At 35.6% G+C, this 21,917-nt stretch overlaps 2 protein-coding genes across 2 annotated transcripts; one reads left to right on the plus strand and one right to left on the minus strand.

Annotated features, from left to right (window-relative positions):
• Nucleotides 1-1,174: 1,174 nt before the first annotated feature.
• LOC131010659 (antifungal protein ginkbilobin-like protein) lies at nucleotides 1,175-1,651 on the minus strand. The gene has a single exon (XM_057938296.1). The coding sequence runs from the start codon at nucleotides 1,632-1,634 to the stop codon at nucleotides 1,233-1,235; it is 402 nt and encodes a 133-aa protein (XP_057794279.1). The 5' UTR covers nucleotides 1,635-1,651; the 3' UTR covers nucleotides 1,175-1,232.
• A 2,922-nt stretch (nucleotides 1,652-4,573) lies between these two features.
• LOC131010660 (branched-chain-amino-acid aminotransferase 2, chloroplastic) lies at nucleotides 4,574-12,463 on the plus strand. The gene is made up of 10 exons (XM_057938297.1): nucleotides 4,574-4,857; nucleotides 5,065-5,123; nucleotides 5,206-5,374; nucleotides 8,957-9,133; nucleotides 9,217-9,348; nucleotides 9,450-9,548; nucleotides 10,294-10,410; nucleotides 10,684-10,779; nucleotides 11,759-11,871; nucleotides 12,250-12,463. Exons 1-10 carry the CDS (start codon nucleotides 4,789-4,791, stop codon nucleotides 12,362-12,364), a joined length of 1,146 nt encoding a protein of 381 aa, XP_057794280.1. The 5' UTR covers nucleotides 4,574-4,788; the 3' UTR covers nucleotides 12,365-12,463.
• The last annotated feature ends 9,454 nt before the right edge of the window (nucleotides 12,464-21,917 follow it).

Consider the following 21,917-nt stretch of genomic DNA (forward strand, 5'->3'; position numbering starts at 1 on the left):
GGTGAAAACACATCTTTTTGTAAAAACTAAAAATGGCTAAAATGTATGAATTCTATGTAGAACACGTATGAATTAGCTGTGTAACTGTATGAATTGCGAAATTCATACGTGTTCTACATAGAATTCAGTCGAACTCAGGACCTTTCGCAATTCATACAGTTACACAGCTAATTCATACGTGTTCTACATAGAATTCAGTCGTTTTTAGTTTCTACAAAAAGATGTGTTTTTATTATAGCCCCACTATATATATATATATATATATAGTACTGAGATAAAAACACAAATTGGGCCTAAAGCCCAAAACTGCATACCGTTGGGGCGGGGGCGTCTCCGCCCCCCGGACCCCCAGGCAAGGGGGACTTCGCACCCCTTGACCCCCCGACTCGCTGATTAGGCAGCGAAACCCCCAAAGTGCGAAGCTGGAAATTCAAGACATAATAACAATGTAGTATTATGGTAGCGGGAATACAAAATGATGTACTTATGATGGACCATTTGTGATGAAATTGTGAATTAATGAAGGTAAAATATAAAGAATTTGTAGCGGTGTAGTTTTCAAAAAATGAAAAATGCACACTTCCTTGGGATGTACCAATATGACAACAAATGCACGCTCTTAAGGAGCAAACTTGAACACACCATTAAATTCATGGTATTCCAGATAAAATTTAGAGTTAAGGTGCAGATAGGCCTCTGTAGTATAGACCCCTATAGCGTATTGCTCTCCATACTCACCGTGTGTGCAAATAGGCTCCCAAAGTTCGAAAAATCATACATTTAAACCCTTCTGACCTAACGCCGTCCAACTCCGTTAGTCAAATTTTTTTAAATTCAAATTGCGGGGCCCACCTTCCTTTCTTCTTATTCTTAATTAAAGATGATGAACACAGACGTACAGGGGAGGGGGACGGAGAGATGGGTGTCGACGGCAATGACAGAGTTGTTGTGATCCTTGGTGTTCTTGATGCTTGGAACCATCTCCTTTACGCTGCCTTCCTCAAACGAGACCACACCAATACTTTCTTTTCTTTTTGCATACAAATATATTTCAGCATACAATAGTAATACACGCAGGAAAATTGTATTAGGGCTCCAATTTTCAGCAAATTGTATAAATCAAAGCTCTGATTGTGTTCATTGTTATCGCGCAAGAGATAAAAGGTACCAAAATTACCCAAACATGTTTCAGATAAGAGACGATTTTATTAAATTCCAAATAATAATGAAAATCAATCATCGAAAGGGTACTGCTCATATCTAACAAGGCAATCGTAGAGCTCACCGTGGGCGCCGATCCGACCGTCGCAACTAACAAGCATGGCGGTTTTGGCTGCGGCGAGGTAGGCGACGCAGTCCGAGCTCGTCAGAGTTTGGTTGCAGGCGGCGTGGTCGTAGGCGAAAGGTGTTCGGTAGGGAGAGATGTTGTCGAGATCGTATCCAAGACGCAACAACGTGGCACTCTCCAATTGGCCAAGGATGTAGGCCAAGCTAATGGTGAAATGGTAGCCTTTGGTGTAGGTGCTGGAGTTGCAGAGCATGCTTTTCACGACAGTGTTGGGTTTGCCGGTGGAGATCCGGCAGAAGGAGAGCAGCAGAATTGATGCGAGAATTTGAGTGATGGGTTTAGCCATTGTTGGTTGCTGGTCTTGTTTAGATGAGAGGCAATCAGAAGGCTAAAGGTAAAGGTAGAAGAAGAAGAAGAAGAAGAAGAAGAAGGCGGGCCCCACAATTCGAATTAAAAAAAATTGACTAACGGAGTTGGACGACGTTAGGTCAGAAGGGTTTAAATGTATGATTTTTCGGACTTTAGGGGCCTATTTGCACACACAGTGAGTATGGAGAGCAATACGCTATAGGGACCTATTTGCACCTTAACCCTAAATTTTAAAGTTCATAGAAGAAGTTGAAAATTGGAGCAAAGTTTATGAGTTTTAACTTAATTAACCCAATATTATATAATTAGCCGAATTTCACAAATTTGTAGAAGAAAATTAAACAAAAAATAAGAAGATAAAAAGAAGAAAATAATATAATTACAAATGAACCTTCAATTTTATTATAATCACAAAATTGTCATTCAATTTTGAAATTGAAATTTGCCTTTTTAATATACTATAGATTATACATATACCCAATCTTCATTTTCTATTAAAGAAATTTCAAGTTCAGCGTTTTTCTATAAAATGCCTCGTTATTGAAATTGAGGTGACAGAAATATTATTGGTGATCGTCGTCTACCACCAAATAATTCTTGCAATCTTACCAAGAATTAAATGAGTATAGCAATAAGCAGGGTCGAACCACAGAGAACGGGTAAATGCACTCAATTTCCTAAAGATTAAGTTTGGTGTAGCCATCACGCCTTAAATTGGAGAGATAGATAAACTAAGAAAACAATAAATAAACTAAAATAACACACAAGAGATAAATCAAGAATAAAACAACTCGGTTTCAAATAAATCCACACTAGTCACTACTCTGATCATAGACGCAAAGGTAAATTAATTCTCATGGACCAATCAGTTATAGGATATCGTGAATGCAGCGGACGCACCCCAATTTCCACTTACTTTATCGATAGTTAGCTGTAGACGTCAGACCTAACTATTTCCCTTATTAAAACACAATCTAGGTGTAGACGCCAGATCTAGATTTAATGTTTCAATAACATTAAGACGAAGGAACCCGATTTAGATAAATTACCCAAATAATGCAAGTAATAATTCGTCTACCAATTTATTCCCTACTACCGGTACGATAGCTTCGTCAATAATCTGAATTAACCTAAAGTGATCAGGCTCAAGAAAACCAGATTAAAACACTCTGCTCATGGAACAAATCAAAATTCAATTGAATCAATTAACAAATAATTAGGTCTCATAGATTTTGGACTAATGTTTCACTATTTTCACCGAATCAAGAAAATTAACTACTCGTGCTAAAGAAATAAAACACCATAAAATTAAAGAAAGAAAACATAATATAAAATCTAAAGAATTAAAATAAAATAATTAAACAAGAATAATATTTCCAGAAACACGTGAATTCAAACTACGGTAATTCTAACTAAAATAAAAATTCAACTCTAGAAAATATTAATAAGCTATGTGAATTTCTCCTCTTCAGCCGCCAATTCTTCTGTCTCAAGTCCAGCGGCCAACCACTATGAATTGCCCAAGTCAAAAATTGATTTAATCCCTACTATCCTCCAATACCTCACGTCAGTCAAACTCTCCAATGCCAAGAGCTAAGAATTCCTAGTAGCCCATTAACTCTAATGGGGTTAATTACAAAGCTACTAATAAATAAATAATATGAAAATATTATGATAATAAATTCTAACTTATTTTCCACTTCTAGTATCATTTCGATTCTTCCTCAATTTTCATCAAAATCGCTTTTCTCCACCATTCTTTTATTCGACTACGTCGTCATCAAATTCTTCAATTCCTACATCAAAATTCACCTAATTGTGTATATTGAATTTCATTAAAGCACAAATAATCCAAAAATGTGAACAACTAAAATACACATCAATGATTTATCTTGTCCTAGTTTGAGGTGGATCTATTGACGTTACTTTGGTCACAAAAATCTCTAACACTTTAATTTTTTCCCCAAAAAAATCTACTTCCCCACATTTCGGCGTCGTTTTGTTGATGAAGCACTGCTGAATCTGGAGTTGGTGCTGCAGCTCTATCCCCAAGATGGTGTCGCCGTGTTGAGGGTAGGATTGGAGCCATCTGTTGCAGTGGGTGGGTTTCAGAGAAAACATCCTCAGCTTGTGTAAATCCACCTCTATGGTTTTAGGGATTTTTGTGATAACAAGAAGCACAAATGTTTAACATTCCTTTTTTTCTTTTCTTTTTTTGCATTAAAGTGGAATTTTGGTTGTATTATGAGGTGGAAATAATTTTTATTTATGTAGTTTCTTTTTACAAAATAATGTCGCTTTATATGATGCTGTGAAAAAATTTCACCTTAGAGTTCGGCGGGATGAATCTTCTTTCCATCGTTGGAATTTGAATTATAGGACATTTTATAGATAGGGGTTATTGCTGGAAAATACTCAAAGCTTTTCAATTTTCTGGTTTATATCATAATTTTTTTGTTTTGCAAAAAATACATGAATTTAAGAATGATTCTGAATCGTCTCACGGTGGGCCATTTTGCTCAAATCCAATCCAAATAATCTACTGATTAGGGAGTTTTAAGCAAAGCTACAGACCAATAATAGTATGGAATAAAGTAATTTTGTCCAAATTCAATCTGAATAATCTCACGATTTGCTATTTTTCACTGCAACATTAAATTGGATTTGGGCGAAATTACCTACCATGAGATGATTCAAAAACATTATAAAATTCATGTATTTTCTGACAAAAATGAAAGATCATGATATAAATTAGAAAATTGAGAAACTTTGGTATTTTCCGGCAAAAATTAGGAGTTTTATAGAGAAAACAAAAATTAAGACTATTTAATTGAAAACTTTGAAAGTTGAAAACACAAAACACTATTAACAGAATTTTTTATCGATGTTATTTTCTATATTTTGGCATTTTGAATATATTGATGAATAAAAACAAAATCAAAGATACGTACTAATGTACTACTATACAATATCTAGTAGTGTTGAAAAAGTTAGGCGAAGAAGCAGGTTAAATAGGTAATAGTGTATGTGTGCATGTCTATCCAATTCCCAGCTTCCGTTCATTAACATTCCTCTTCTACAAATCCACCTTCTTCCTCTCTTAATTTCATCACAGCAAATAAAATAAAAATATGATTCTCAAAAGTGTGAGTAGCAGAATCTTACGCCAGATTAGAGCAACGCCTTCATATAAATCACAGGTCTGTCAACATATATATTATTTTCAGTCATTTTCGTCCAAACCAGAGGAAACAAAACAGAGAGCTCTCTGTAATATCTTGGACAAATATAGTTCAAGATTTTGGGTTATTCATACAAAATAATAAAAAATCACTGCATTAAACTTAATAACTGCTGTTTTTTTTGTTTTGGTATATACATATATATAATCTTGTTGTGATATTTAGATCGGAGTGAGGTATTTGGGGAGTCAAGCTGCGTCTCCTCTGCAAGAAGGCTGCGAAAGGTAGTGATTAATTTAATTACCTAATATTTATATGTATATAATTAAGTTGTGTTTGATGAGTGTGTGGGCCCGACCCGAGCAGCGGCGTGGAGGAAGAGATGGAGTGGGACAATCTTGGATTCGGTTTAATGCAGACTGATTATATGTATGTAATGAAGTGTGGAGAAGACGACGAGTTCCAGCCTGGTCAACTCAGCCGTTTCGGGAATATCGAGTTGAGCCCTTCTGCTGGAGTCTTAAATTATGGACAGGTGCTCTGCTCTTCAATTTCATTTTCTACTATATTTGGATCCATCTTCAGTTTTGTGCTATTTGGGGCATGTGTGTCACACTTATTGCACCATCTTCCATCCATCTCTGACTAGTATTTTAAGATGAATTTTCTTCCTAAATAATTTTTTCATTTAAAAAATCTATACTGAAAGCTTGTCAAATCTATCATTTTACTCTTGCCTTTAGGTGTTTTTTTATTTTGTTTTAGTTTTTCTTCTTAATTTCCAATCTCTATTGCCTTAATTTAATTTTACAATAATCATTCAGGATCCATTAATCTAATTAGAGTTTGTAATTATTTTTTGACACTTAATTTACAAGTTTATTAGAGAGTAATTTCTTATTCAATAATTAGGAGTGTATAAATGAAAATTATACTCCCTCCTTCCCAACCAAGTTGAGTCGAAATAAATTAAAGTTAGTTTTTCATTCACTTTTTTTTTATTTTACTTTTGCATTAAATATTGTGCCTAAAAGAGGGATGGAGGGAGTAGTTCAGTAAACAATAATGATTTTTATGATAAATGACTTATCATATAGTAAAAATCTTATAATTTTGAGTACGTGCCTAGAAATTTTGTCATGATTTTTACAAGGGTAATCCTATAATTCTGAGTATGTGCCTAGAAATTTTAAGTACTAGCAAAAATGAGACTAATTAGGCAGGTGGTTGTTTTCCTTTATAGACTAGGAGTCTAGGAGGATCATGACAAAGGTCGCAAGCATAGGATGGTATATAGTAGTACATCAAGATTGAGTAATCTAAGAGAAAAATTAATACATATAAATACATAATGACTCTATAAGCTAATACTATTATTTAGAGCCAAAATAGTATCATGTTATGTGCGTTTCTCTAATAAACAAACGTAACTTAGTAGTACGGAGTACTATTTTATTTTAACACGACATATGAAAAATCCTGTAAGGTGGCATAGTTAGCCAAATGAGTGGTCTTACATTACTTATATGTAAGAGCATCCATATAGGTTATACATGTAGTTTTAAATTTAAGAATCATGTTATATAAATTTATCATTTAAATTATATCAAAAAGTTAAAAATTAAAACTAATTTATATGAGTTAACAAGATGAGTCAAATCAATACAACACTCAACTCATAAGTGGTCTCAGAGCATGAATAAGTTAAGACTTGACTCAATCAATATGAATACACGAATATGTCATTAATTCTTATCAATACAAGTTTTTCTTTTTAATCGTATCCTAATGAGTACCTTATATTTTCCTGATATACATTTAGCAATTTCCCCTATTTTGATTTTTATTATATAATGATTAGGCTACAAATCATTTTAAAACAGAAATTATGAACTACAAACTTATGATAAATTCTACGAGTAACATGATGAATTTGTTGTGTAAAGTAACGAAGTAAAAAAAATTATCGTTCCTTATAAAATTCAAACTCATAATTATAAATTCATTCAACATTTTCTAAATTAATCATAAATTTTCATGATACAAGCGTTGATAATGATTTTTAATTTTATATTTTAAAATATATATATATATATATATATATATATATATATATATATATATATATATAGAGGAAGGAGTTCAAATACAAACTTTCGTACCATGAGAACCTGAATTTTTTTGCATAAAATATATAAAATATTTGCACATAATGTATAAAGTAGATGTACTATATGATAGATGAATTACTTTATATATTAAATGTATGTGTGTGTGTCATAAATACCTCCATGAATTGAAACTTGTAAAACTACAGCATATGCCAGCTGAATCAAGTTGGATTTTATTTTATTTTTTTATTTTTTTTTCGGAGACAAAATCAAGTTGGAATTTGATTACTAAGGTTAGAAGTAATGCACTAATGCTACATTTGGCAAACATGGGAGATCTGGTTCGATACTTGCTACGGGGGCTGGGCCACCATGCTCCATCTACTTCAATTTCCTCATACCAAAATATCTTAAATAAATGAGGCCCACTTTTTGGTATATTCGGACATACGTGCGTTAGTTTTTATTAGATATTAATAAACATTAATTAATGATTGATGAATTCTAAATAAATTTAATTAGAATATACATTGTACATTTATCATAAGAGTCTCACTATACAAAATTTGATGATAACAAGATGATTCAACTTGATGCAGTTTGTGGGGGCTATTTTTTTTCACCTCACTGTGTCGGTTTAAAAAGGAAATAGCATTGAAATCAAGCATGTAATCGGACACAAAAATAAATAATTCGAGTACCGCAACCTATTATTGTATAGCGGGATATTTTATAAAAGAATATTGAAAGTTCGAATTTTGGAATAGAAAATAAAAATTTACGATATTTTATGAAAAACGTATATGCTTGAGACAAATGAAATACTAGTTTTTTGTTTAATTTTATAGTGAAGTGAAAAAAAAATCTACCTTAAGCTATGGTGAATTGAATTTTCTTTCAGTCACTGAACTGGACATTTCACATTTGATTGAAATTATAAAAAAATTGAAAATTTTAAATAAAAAATGAAAGCTTAATATATTTTATAAAAAACGCTAAAAATTGAAAACACAAAATTTTAACCCACTTAAAAAGATTTATTATTATTATTATTATTATTATTATTATTATTATTATTATTATTATTATTATTATTATTATTATTATTATTATTATTATTATTATTACTTTGGAGGAGGGGGAACAGTGGGGTTTGAACCTTGGACCTCACTGTTTGTATGCAGGAGTTCGCACTGTTTGATGTCCCCTTAAGGACCCCACTTAAAAAGAATGAAAAGCTCAATTTAGCAATGCAATTACATCCAAATTTGATACTCCGTATAATTGAAAAGTTTATAACGAGATCTTTATAATGGTGTTCATATTTTAAAAAACATTGATTAGGCTGAAAACAGAAGTTACTATTTACGGCATCCGATTTCGTTATTACATATTATAATATAATACTAAATGCATAATTAATACACAGAAGGAGTTACAAATGCATCTTAACTAATCAATTTAATATTCAATATATAAATTATTAGTGGATAATGCAATCATAAAAATATAATGTGTTAATAGGGGAAAGTACCCACCCCATAATATGTCTATGAAAAATACCCACCCCCAGAAAGCATTGATTAGACTGAAAACAAAAGTTATTATGTACGATATCCGATTTCATTATTATATAATACTAAATGCATAATTAATGCACATAAGGAATTACAAATGCATCTTAACTAATTAATTTAATATTCAATATATTAATTATTAATGAATAATACAATAGTAAAAACATAATTTCCAAATCCAGAAAACATTGATTAGAGTGAAAACAAAACTTACTATCTCAAATTATCCAACAAGGATTCCGAAAAATAAGTATCCTTAGACGTCAAATTATAAAATAATTGAATGGAGAAATTAGTGATACAAAAATTATGATAATGGCGTCAATTTTTTGGGTATAATTGTATAATTAATTTAAACAATTATGGCCTTTAACTGAAATTGAAAAAGATGGAAGGAAGTAACAGAGCAATTTGTCTGCAATCGATCAGGGAGTTTTCGAAGGCACGAAAGCTTATCGAAGAGAAAATGGCGGTCTCTATCTGTTCCGCCCACAAGAAAACGCTATTCGCATGCAAATCGGCGCCGACAGAATGTGTATGCAATCTCCCTCAGTTTATCAATTCATCCATGCCGTCAAACAAACCGCTCTCGCCAACCGCCGATGGGTAATCAATCAGCGATCCGTTTTTTCTTTCACTAGGCGACTGCATCGACGGTTTCTCATTTTCTCTCTCTTGAAATTCCACAGATTCCTCCGTCGGGAAAAGGATCTCTTTACATTCGGCCTCTGCTCATAGGTAGCGGGCCGGTGCTGGGTCTGGCGCCGGCTTCCGAGTACACATTTTTGGTGTATGCTTCTCCAGTTGGAAACTATTTCAAGGTTGTGTTTGTGTTCATGTTTGCAGTTTATTCCGATTGAATATGGGATATTAGGGAGCTTGTGAGTAAGATTTGTTTGTTTTGTTGTGGTTGTGGTTGCAGGAAGGAACGGCGCCGATCAACTTGTACGTTGAGGATGAGTTCCATCGCGCTGCTCGCGGCGGTGCTGGAGGTGTGAAGAGCATCACGAATTATGCGCCGGTAAATGTTGCCCCTTCTAACTGTTTGATCAAAGTTCTAAATGAAGGTGGCGACTCATCATTTAGATAATATAAGGGGATATTTTGTTGGGGTTAACAGTAGTGTATGACTTCAACTATTATTATTACTATTATTTAAGTTTATGAGCTCAATTTTTTTTTAAAAAAATATTACTATTAACTTCGGAAACTTCTTTAATTTTGACCTAGATCAAAAAATTCTGGCATTGGATATCTAATTATGTTCACATGTAAAAACATGTTTCTCAAGCTGGGATGTCGATAAAATGAAGCTACGACGCAAAAAAAATATGTTTTACGGGTGAGCCTAGTTAGATATCCGATGCTGGAATATTTGATGCCAGACAAAATTTAACAAATTTACAAAGTCCAGGTTATTTAAAAAATAAATTAAAGTTGAGTTCATAAAAAAGAAATATATCAAAGTTGAACTTGTAAACTACTATTAACCCTATTTGGTTGAGACATAATACTGTAGTCGGTCTAGAGTCTTCATTTTTTGCTCTGAAATCTCAGTCTTCATTTTTTGCTCTTAAATTTCAATCTTCAGGTGGGTCGAGTTTTGGTGAAGTATATTTGGATGTATATTTGAAAAGATTTTGTGATTCTCGTTCTGTTTCTTAGTTTATGCAAAACTCCTTGTATTTTACCTCATAGTGTGTGGTACACTGGTACTGCATGTGTTAATAACTTTGATGGATATTGTTTTCATACCGTACGTGTAGGTGTTGAAAGCCATGAGGAGAGCCAAGGATAAAGGATTCTCCGATGTCTTATACCTCGATGCAAAGAATAAAAGAGACATTGAGGAGGTCTCATCTTCTAATGTCTTCATGCTCAAGGTATTCATCACCTAATTGTCTCGTGTAAGTTGTTCAGCAGATTTGTCGGCATGCCACGCATTTAACTCTTGTTCACAACGCTATACAACCTATATATTTTTTATCTATTGGCATAATATCAGCTAGCTGGATCAAGTTTCACTGATTATATGTTTCCACGCGGCACTTTGTAGGGTTATAATACCAGTTGAATGTGCCCTACAAATAATATTGGTTCGTAACTAATGATACTATTTACTTCAGGTGACTCATGAATTGCTTTTCTGTTTACAGGGCAATGTTATCTCCACTCCGCCCACCAATGGAACTATTCTTGAAGGAATTATGCGTAAAAGCATCATGGAGATTGCACGAGATCTTGGTTATCAGGTGATCAGTGGGATATCTCATGCTGTTTAATGTCGGGCTAACATTTAACTCTGGTTCTGGCAACACAAGCTTAACTCGTGGCGGAATGTGTTAGTATCACTTAGCAAATCCTGGTATTATAGGATGCAATGGAGTTTTGGGTTAACATTAAACATTATAAAGTTCAACTCGTTCAGAATTTTTTATGCAGATAGCATATTGAGAGAATCCAAAATGCCTGGCTGAAAAAGTATCCAGGCCAGTTTGCTGTCCATCATTGTTAGCAATAGGATAATCTTTGTCTTTGTAGATTTTTTACGATAACCGCTTTTCATTGAAGCACTCTCGAACAAAATTCTTATTTGTCGAGGGACCTCAGGTTACTGGCCTCTCCGTTTCCAAGTGCCAAAACCTCAAATATACTCCCGACATTCTTAAGCATATCCTCCCTATTAGATGCTACTTGTTCCTTGAGAGTGGCTTAACCTATGGCAAACAGTAAACCTTTTTATTAGTGAACTTGCTCCTCTAAATGGCTCCAAACTATAAACATATGTCAGATCTTTTACCGGAAGCTAGGGAAATTTTCTTCCGATATCTAATTCAACATTTTTTTTTGCCACTTATTACAATTTAAATCAGTTATAACACCTTCCCTCAATTTGGTTACCAGTCCAGAAGAGTTGTTGTAACTAAGCCATTTTATACTAGTAAACAGTTATTATAGTGATGATTATCTACTTTGATACCTAAAGTTATGCAGTGCTTTCTTTGTCGCCTTCTGCTACACTGTAAGAAACGGATGCTCTTAATGCTTTTGTGTTGTGCAAGGAGGTGTCAAACGTTTATGTTCATCAATGAATTACATACTTCCTTCTATGCTGATCTTCCTGATGCAGCAACATCCTTTGGTTCAATTCTGCAAATCTATCTGAAGGCTTTTAAACCCACACCACGTATCTATAGTCGAAAGCTTTACATTGTCTGTGAATTTGGGCAGGTTGAGGAGCGTTCTATTCCAATTCAAGAATTACTTGATGCTGACGAAGTTTTCTGCACTGGAACCGCAGTTGGTGTTGCTCCTGTAGGAAGTATTACATACATGGGTAACAGGTGAGTTCCAACTCCTTATTTGAAGGGATGTTACATTGTTGTATATAATCAACTCCTACTGGAAAACGCTTCTAGGACCTAAGATTACGTTAATAAGTAGCAACAAACGGCAATGATTATAGACCTGATGGGAGCCAATGAAGATTAAAATTGATTTAGAAGGGGAGTCGAAGATTGAATTGTCCCCCAAGATACCACACCTACTCTTGTCAAAAAGTTTTCTACATGTGGATGTATGGTGCATCCGTTCCAATTAGGGTTCACCTTTTCCCGGTTAGGGTTTATTAATCATGATTTGGACTTAATGACCCGTGCATCCGAATGCGCTGGAGTGTGCCTCCCAGTTGAATTGAAGTTGTGTTGAATTGTTGTTTTCAGGGTTGAATATAAGAAGAGCCCTGAGCTTGAGTGCCTGAAACTTCATTCAAGACTTGTTGGGATCCAAAGAGGCGAGATCGAGGATAGCAGGGGATGGTTGGTTGAAATTGAATGATCACATAACTTTGTTAGTGTATTTTATGAATGTAAATAAGATAGCCAGAATTGGTGTAAAATCCCCATTTCATTAAGCTATCATGGATATGTTGCTAAATTTCATGGTATGTTGGAGTACATTACTAGGTCAAATTTGCACTCTTTAGAAAACAATATTAGACTCTTTGGTTCTACGTTGGTATTTTCAAGCTTGGAAAAATCTACCTACTTGTACATGTACATTAATCCATTAATTTCAATTGTCACATGTCGCAAAATCAATGAGTTGGTGTAATACATGTACATGTTTGATAAAATTTCTCAGTCAGGCTCTTGATCAACTCAATTTATTAAACGTGTATCATTTAGGATAACAGAAAGTTGAGCTACTTTTAAGACTTTTGGAAAGGAGAATTTGGTTGAAATCAATCATTAACTTTCGAATCCAAATATTTTATTTAGTTGGTTCAACCTTATTTGTATTTGCTTTGTTAGTTCACGAGCCTATGATTTCACAATTGAGCATTATTTATTTCGACTATATGGTTGAAGTACGCTTAATGTGGTAGACTTGTTTAATTTAAAGTTTGAGATGTGTTACATTTAACAAAATAAAATAAATCCGGGCAGACTTGTTTGTTACTAATTATAAGTTTTGAAACGTTTTAAGTTTTTAAGTGATTGATTTAGTGCTCACTTAGTTCAAGTAGAGGAATGGAAAGGGAATGAAATTAAATAAAGGAGTGGAATGATAATAATAACCATTACTTTTATTAAGTACGGAGTATTTGGTTTAACAATGAAAATGAATCATTAGTAAGGGATTTTTTTTTCTCCTCTATTTTGAGGGGTAACAAATTGGGTGATTGGGTTACCCTCAAATAAGAGTAATGATTAACTCATTACCCAAACCAAAGATAATAAGTAATGAATTCAATTAATTTAATCCCTTTCCAACCTCTAAAAATACTCAACCAAACGTGAGCTTAGGTGGAAATGTGACGTATGAACAAAAAAGCACAATTCGTTGATTATTCAAAAGTATATGAAGATTGCAGAATATCACACTTTTCTATTAAACTCCAACTCCACTAATAACAATAATATATAAAATTCCGAATTGATTGATGAATAACATATAAAATCTTATCAAATCCTAAACATAAAAAAGAAACAAATTACATAATTACTACTATGTATTAGTATTTGTTATATTTAGACACACAATAATTTAATGTTTATAGCAATTAATTTTGAAGAATTAATTAACTATTATTTGCAACAGTTTGAAAGTAAGATCAAAATTGTGAAATGGATATAATTCGTAACTTATTTAATTTCAGTAATTTCTAAAATAATTTTTATATATACTTATAACCTAAAAAACGATATATGCTAGTGTAGTGTTGTCACGACCGGTCTTAACTAAGGATAGGTAAGCCGGGAAACCGTGACTAGGGAAGGGAAATTAGGAGAGGGGACAGAAAAGGGGTGATAAATAATAATAAAGGAATTGAACTAAGATTGAGACATCATATGAAAAAAAAACACACATAAATAGATAAGAGCGAGTAATCGGTCAAGAGTATCCGATTTAAGTGTTTATACAATAACTTGATTTGACAATCCAACATAATAGGATAATATGCATCATAACTGAGTGTTCGCAGCGGAAATAGAACGTGATACATGTATGAAGACATGTATCGCCAAGAGTTTATTTAGTAAATATGACAAAGCTCCGCACGACACCCCATCATCACTCATCACTGCTCAACCTGCACATTTAGAAATACATGCAGGGCTGAGTACAAAGTACTCAGTAGACATATGCCGAAAATCATATACATACATAATAAATGTAAATTGTCATGCCATTTCAATAGTATAACCAAGGGTTTTTTTTACTTAAAAAGGCCCTAAGCGTACTAAATTCATTTGTGATTCTAAAGTTCGTTTGATCAGACTAAGTTCTTTTGTAATCTATCATATCTGAATCTGTGTGCCGGAGAGGTGGCCACCTCTCACGGTCACTTGACCGGCCAACCCGCTAGATGACTCACGGTCACTGGTGTACACTAGCCAAGGCAGGATAGCTATCAACTGCTCAAGACCCGAATTCGATTACATGATAACTGGCAAAGCCATATCAGATAGATATCATACTGAAATTAAAACATTTTATGGCAAGACAATACTTGAAATAACTTCAACTCAAAGATTTTGTCATGAAATAACTTGCTTGAACGTAACATTTAAGCTCATTTGATATATACGAAAGTAATGCCTACCTGATTGCAGTGTTTTGCTACTTAAGACAATGATTCTCTTTCCTTAGCGCGATAGGTTACTCAGGCGCTTTTGTTTATTTGAACCTTTGATAACACGAAACATGTGTTCGAGTGAATAATAGAAAAGATAACAACAAATGCAGTGAATCACTATTCACTCATTTCTCTAACTACCCATATTTCCTTAAACGACTGTATCTAACTCATATACAATCGTTCTTCTTTTATCGAAATACTTCATGTACATTTGAGGATGTAGGAAAGCCCATTTTATATTATTCCTTTATTTATCCATTATAAATAAAGAATAATTTATAAAATATTTTCCTTTTCCCCATTTAATAATGCCAATCAATATATATATATTGCTACTATTAAAAGAACTAATAAGTCATTAATAAATTCTAAACATTAATTCCTGATGAAAATTTCATTGTGAGACTTTAGGAACATTTGTAAAAATATTTTAAAATAATAAAAGGAGTTAACTATAAAAAGAAATTTTCGAGAAGATCTAATAATTTTAATATTTTAACCATTTAATTAATAAATCTTTAATATTTCATTTATCAACTATTCCATCTAATATAATTTTACCAACAAGTTCTCATGAAATCTTTCTCAGAATATTTATATATCTCAATAGCTCATTTATAAACTAAAAGTGATATTTTATCAACAATAAAACTTTAAAATCCTTAATAAGAATTATTTTGAATCATTTCCATCTCAACAAAACTGTATATATTCAACTTCAACTAATAAACTGCTTTTACTTCCGAACTCGTATGGAGTCTAATTTTATATCAATAGAAACCTCTTTGAGTCTAGTTTAATTAAAAAAAAAGTATGTTGAAAAACTCCAAGTAGTTTAAGAGATATAGCGATTTTCCCATCGCCTACCAGATTCGGCAGTTTCTGCCAACTGAAAGTCCAGATTTTTGAAAAATAGCAAACGTTACCTGAATGAGCTCAAATTTTATATGTAGATAGCTAACACATATATCTTCATAGAATAAAAATTTGAGAGCTAAATATCAACATATGGTTACTGAAATAATTAACCTAATCATCTGCCTCACGACAGTTTTAGCAGATACGGGCAGTAGACTTCTCGAATTTTAAAAGGGTAGTAAACGAAGTTCAAATGATATGAAACTTTGTACGAATATTTACCACACTCCCATCTATACCCCAGAAATTTCTCATAATATAATAGAAACGGGAATGCATCGAAATAAGGGCGTCAACTTACCCTTGTCCAAGTGAGCACTAATGGAAGTTGTTCGCCGGGGTTTTTTTCTGGTCGTCGTTCCGCGATGGGGTTTAGCCGCGAAGGTCTACGACTTAGTTTTCCTCGTGCGAGATAGATCAGGCTACACAACGGTGGTTTCTCGATCCTTTTTCGTCGTAAGGATAGTGAGAAACGAAGGCCGTAAGTTGGCCGGTGGCTAAGTCGGGAATTCGACGTTGGCCTCCGAAGGATATTGTGGCCTTTGGTCGGGAAAATATAGAGAAGGTTTCGGCCTTTCGATTGTTGGGTTTGGTAGCCTAAAGATGGAGGAACGAGTACACGTTCTCGGTTCAGAGCCTAGTGGCCGGTCGACGAAGAAATGGCCCGGCGAAGGGAGCTCACTTGAGCTCTTGCAAGTAAAAAAAAATCTCCTAAACTCTCTCTTGCCTCACACCTCTTGCTGCACTTCTTCCTTCTGCAGAACTCTCCTCAATTTATAGAGGAGTTTCTGCAGACAACAGAATCAAAATGGTGGAAATTTTGGTACCTGGAGTTGCAACTTTTGAAGATTTGATCGTTGAAATTTACATCCTTTGACAATTGTGATCTTGCCGTGAAATTTCTTTCTCGGCGTGCTGAAGCTTTTGAAAATTGTGGATATTGGCGTGATTTTCTTCTCCTACAGGAAACTTTGGGGTGTGATGGAGTTCAGATATGCTACAGGAAGAAATCTGCAATCTTTAGAAAAACTTCTGCAGTAATGGTGTATTGGAGGGGAAGGTGGAATAGTATAGGGAATAGTGTAGGGAATAGTGTAGGAAATAGTGTAGGAATTGATGTGTTGGATGAAAAATCGAGACATACGTGTAGTGCCGTGATCTAGTTTCTCCTAGTTCCTGTAATAATTCTCCAATTCTCGTTTAATAAATACTCCTCGTATTTACATAAATTAAATCCTCAATCTTGAGATTTAATACGTGAAAGTCGGAATTAATTCGCGACTTAATACCTTAACTCATATAATGCGAAATAATAAAATTATTATGCATATGATCTCAAGTTATAATTCTAGCAATTTGATTTAAATAACACGATTTATAAAATCGGTTATAAATCTAAATTTTCTAATAATATTGATTAAATCAATAAACTGGTAAAACAAAGTCTCAAACGTATAGTTAAACCAATAAATTTAATTATTGGTTTCATTCATGACTGAATATTAAATCGCAGCTCTGTATCTCTTATACAGACTTTTGCTGAAATAATATTATCTGAACAAAATAATCACCATAAATAATTAAAAGAATTTTATAACTAATGCACATATTTAATCTAATATGTATTTAAAAGAGCGGGGCATCACATACTACCCCCCTTAAAATAAATTTCGTCCCGAAATTTGCATACCTTCGTTAAACAACTCTGGATATTTTTCTTTCATCTTGTCTTCGAGCTCCCACGTAGCTTCTTCTTGCCCATGGTGCCTCCAAAGAACTTTCACTGAGGTGATTGATTTATTTCGGAGTTGTTGCACCTTTTTATCTAAAATCGCTTCGGGTCTTTCTTCATAGCTCAGGTCTGGATTAAGGATCATCTCATTTTGGTGTATCACGTGCTTTGGATCGAAAACGTACTTCCTAAGTTGTGATACGTGGAAAACATTATGGACATTTCCTAGGCTTGGCGGTAATGCCAGCCTGTAAGCCACTGGGCCTATTCTTTCTAGGATCTCATAGGGTCCTATAAATCGGGGTCTAAGTTTCCCTTTAACTCCGAACCTAATGATCCCTTTTGATGGAGAAACTTTCAGAAAGACTTTTTCTCCATTCTCAAATTGTAAGTCAGTTCGGCGTTTATCAGCATATGACTTTTGTCTATCCTGGGCCTCCTTAATCCTCTGTCGGATTTGGCGAACGATTTCAATCATTTCACCTATTGTGTCTGGCCCTAGGATTTTTCTCTCGCCCACTTCATCCCAATAAAGTGGCGATCTACACTTTCTCCCATACAGTGCTTCGTAGGGTGCCATAGCGATAGTCGCTTGGTGACTATTATTATATGCAAACTCGATGAGTGGCAAAATGTGCTCCCAGTTTTCACCCTGGTCTAGCACTACTGTCCTCAGCATATCCTCCAATGTTTGAATCGTTCTTTCAGACTGACCATCTGTCTGTGGGTGAAAAGCTGTACTAAAATTCAATCTTGTGCCCAGTTCTTTTTGTAAACTGATCCAGAATCTGGATGTGAACTTGGAATCTCTGTCCGATGTAATTGACTTTGGCACTCCGTGCAAACGCACAATTTCTCTAACATAAAGTTGAGCTAACTTGTCGGATCCATGGGTGATTGGGATTGGTATAAAGTGCGCACACTTCGTAAGTCTGTCCACAATGACCCATATAGCCGTGTTACCTCGCTTGGATCTTGGCAATCCTGTGACGAAGTCCATTGCTATATCATCCCATTTCCATTCTGGTATCTCCAAGGGTTGTAGTTCCCCGTAAGGCCTTTGGTGTAAGGCTTTCACTTGCTGGCAAGCAAGACATCGTTCAACAAACGAGGCTACATCTCGTTTCATTCCTTCCCACCAGAAATTCTCTTTTAGATCTTGATACATCTTAGTACTTCCCGGGTGGGCAGTATAAGGGGTATCATGGGCTTCGCTCAAGATTTTATTCTTAAGTTCTTCATCTTGAGGAATGCATATCCTTCCTTCAAAGAGTATGGCATTGTCTGGTGCTTCTTGGAAATCTTTGAGATCTCCTAATCTTATCTTTTCCCGTAATTTTTCCATCTTCTCATCCTTTCTTTGTGCTTCTAGCACCATTTTTCTTAAACTAGGTATTGTCTCAACAACGCCTGCTATAGTTCCAGGTGGTTTAATCACTTCTATCTTCATCTTGTCAAATTCTTTTATAAGCTCAACTTCTCTCGTGAGAAGATGTCCTAATTTTGACGAGACTTTTCGGCTTAATGCGTCGGCTACTACATTAGCCTTGCCTGGGTGGTAGTTAATACCACAGTCATAGTCCTTTACTAATTCGAGCCATCTCCTTTGTCTCATGTTTAGATCTTTTTGCTCGAAAAAGTACTTCAGACTTTTGTGATCAGTAAAAATCTCACACCTAACTCCATATAGGTGATGTCTCCAGATTTTTAATGCATGTACTACTGCAGCTAGTTCCAGATCATGAGTCGGATAATTCAACTCATGAGGTCTAAGTTGTCGTGATGCATATGCTATTACCTTGCCATCTTGCATCAACACGCAACCTAGTCCATTTTTGGACGCATCCGTGTAGATTACATATTCTTTGTCTGGTTCGGGGACTGCTAAAACCGGCGCAGTAGTTAGCATCTTCTTGAGTTTTTGGAAACTCTCCTCACACTCGTCCGTCCAAGTATACTTGATCCCCTTCTTGAGCAGTTGCGTCATTGGCCTTGCTATTTTCGAAAATCCTTCAATAAACCTTCGATAATAGCCAGCCAATCCTAAGAAACTCCTGATCTCGTTTGGATTTGTTGGCGACTTCCATTCTTGTACTGCTTCCACTTTAGCAGGATCTACCTTGATTCCTTCTGATGATACGATGTGTCCTAGAAATGTGACTTCTCTCAGCCAAAACTCGCATTTGCTGAATTTGGCGTAGAGTCGTTCATTCCTTAGCGTTTGTAGAGTGGTCCTCAAATGCTCTTTATGTTCTTCTTCATTTTTGGAGTAGATGAGGACGTCATCTATGAACACTAAGACGAACTTGTCCAAGTAGGGGTGAAAAACCCTATTCATGAGATCCATGAATACAGCTGGTGCATTTGTTAGCCCGAATGGCATAACTACGAACTCGTAGTGGCCATACCTTGTTCGAAAAGCTGTTTTGGGTATATCTTCTTGTCTGACCTTCAGTTGATGATAGCCAGATCTCAAGTCGATTTTTGAAAATACACTCGCACCCCTAAGTTGGTCAAACAAATCATCTATCCTTGGCAAAGGATATTTGTTCTTGAGTGTTAGCTTGTTCAGCTCTCTATAGTCAATGCACATTCTCAAGGTGCCATCTTTCTTTTTGACAAACAAAACTGGTGCTCCCCATGGGGATACACTAGGTCTGATGAAACCTAGGTCCAGTAGTTCCTGCAATTGAATTTTTAGTTCCTCCAATTCTTTTGGAGCCATCCTATACGGTGCCTTTGATACTGGCGCCGCTCCCGGTTCTAAGTCTATGGTAAATTCCACTTGCCTATTAGGTGGCAATCCTGGCAAGTCTTCTGGAAACACATCACGGAATTCTCGTACGATATCCACATCTTCAATTGCTCTTTTTGTCTCAGCTTTCCCGTTTAGGTACACGAGGAATGCCTGAGAGTCCTTCTTATTCATCATCTTTCTTGCTTGTAGGGTGGATATAATTGGTATTCTCCTACCCATTCTTATCCCGTGAAATTCCCAAGCATTTTTTTCTGGAAATTTGAAAGAGATCTTCCGCTCCTTGCATAAGATTGTAGCGTAGTTTTCAGCTAGCCAATCCATTCCTAGGATTATATCTACGTCCGACATCGGTATAACATATACGTTGTTTGCTATGACCTCTAGTGATCCTATGTTCAATTCTAAGTTCGAGCAAACATGCGTTACTGTCATTGTTCCTCCTATTGGTGAAGAGATACTCATGTCCTGATTAGATCTTTCTATTTTGAGTCCTAGGGTGTCCACACATGCACTTGCAATGAAAGAATGTGAAGCACCCGTATCAAACAGAAGTACAACAGGTGTGTTGAGTAGCATGCCCATACCTGCCAGGTTTCCCTGGTTTTTCTCGGGCTGGTTCTGTTTGATAGCATAGGCTCTTGCGTGATACGGTTGCATCTTTTGTTGCTGCTGACGTGGCTGTGGTTGTGGCAGCTGTGGTTGATGTGATTGTTGAGGCTGCGGCAATTGCAGATGACGTGGCTGGGGTAGCGCTTGGATAGCTCTCAGATGTGGGGCTTGGAATGGTGGGTTTGGCCTTAAGCTCATCCCGTGTTGCTTATTTGGGCAACGATTTGCATAATGCCCCTTCTGGTTACAGATGTAACAACTATCACTGCCAGCCTTGCAGATTCCACCATGGTTTTTGTTGCACTTTGGGCAGGGTGAAGTTTTCTGTTGGTTGTTCCCCGCCTGATTAGGAGCAACTTGCCTTCCAAAGCCCTGTTGCTGGGGTGGTTGTCCCTGCCATGGTTTCTTCTCAGTTTGGCCATTGTAATTGCCTTCCCATTTTCGTTTCCCTTTGTAGTTCTGGGATTGGGCTTGTGGGGGTGGTGGCATAGGTGTTGCCACTGGTCTTTCCCATGGCATTGCTGCCTCAATGTCTAGAGCTCTACTGAGGGATTCAGTATACGACAACCCTCCATGACTAGCCAAAGCCATCCTGATTTCATGCCTCAGACCGGCACAAAATTTTTCAGCCATTTTCTCGTCTGTATCAACTAGTTCTGGGGCATATCTGGACATGTCGCAAAACATCCTATCATACTGTGTAACCGTCATCCTCCCCTGTTTCAGGTTATAGAATTCCATCTCTTTCTTCTTTCGGTAACTTTTGGGTATATATTTATCATATATCCCAATCTTGAACTGCTCCCAGGTGAGGTTTTCTAGTTGATCAGCTGTCATTGTCTTCATTCTGGCTTCCCACCAGAAGTCAGCCGATCCCGTCAGTTGGAAAGATACACAGGTTAAACGTTCCTGGTCGGTGCAGCGCAGAAAGTTGAAGATGCGTTCGATTGCACGCACCCAAGTTTCAGCCTCAGCTGGATCTCCTGTACCGCTGAATACAGGTGGGTTTTGACGTAAAAACAATTCCTCTATTCTACGTTCTGGCCGTATTGGTTGTGGAGCTATTTCTGGTTCTGGCCCTGGTTCTGGACCTCTTTCATCATTTTGTGGGATTCTTCTCCCACCTCTTGGACGTCCTCTCTTTGGTGGCATTCTGATAAGTCAATATAATATGTTTATTAGTACATGGTAGATGTATTCTAACACTCGTTCATTGCTTCTTCAATTC

This window comes from Salvia miltiorrhiza, chromosome 2 (genome assembly GCF_028751815.1).
Source record: "Salvia miltiorrhiza cultivar Shanhuang (shh) chromosome 2, IMPLAD_Smil_shh, whole genome shotgun sequence".
NCBI classification, from domain to species: Eukaryota; Viridiplantae; Streptophyta; class Magnoliopsida; order Lamiales; family Lamiaceae; genus Salvia; species Salvia miltiorrhiza.

Bases quoted from the DNA above. Each gene is read 5' to 3' on its own strand.
- LOC131010659 (XM_057938296.1), bottom strand. From the start codon at position 1,634: ATGGCTAAACCCATCACTCAAATTCTCGCATCAATTCTGCTGCTCTCC.
- LOC131010660 (XM_057938297.1), top strand. From the start codon at position 4,789: ATGATTCTCAAAAGTGTGAGTAGCAGAATCTTACGCCAGATTAGAGCA. The intron at 4,858-5,064 runs GTCTGTCAACAT...TGTGATATTTAG, and splicing joins CGCCTTCATATAAATCACAG to ATCGGAGTGAGGTATTTGGG. The intron at 9,549-10,293 runs GTAAATGTTGCC...CCGTACGTGTAG, and splicing joins GCATCACGAATTATGCGCCG to GTGTTGAAAGCCATGAGGAG.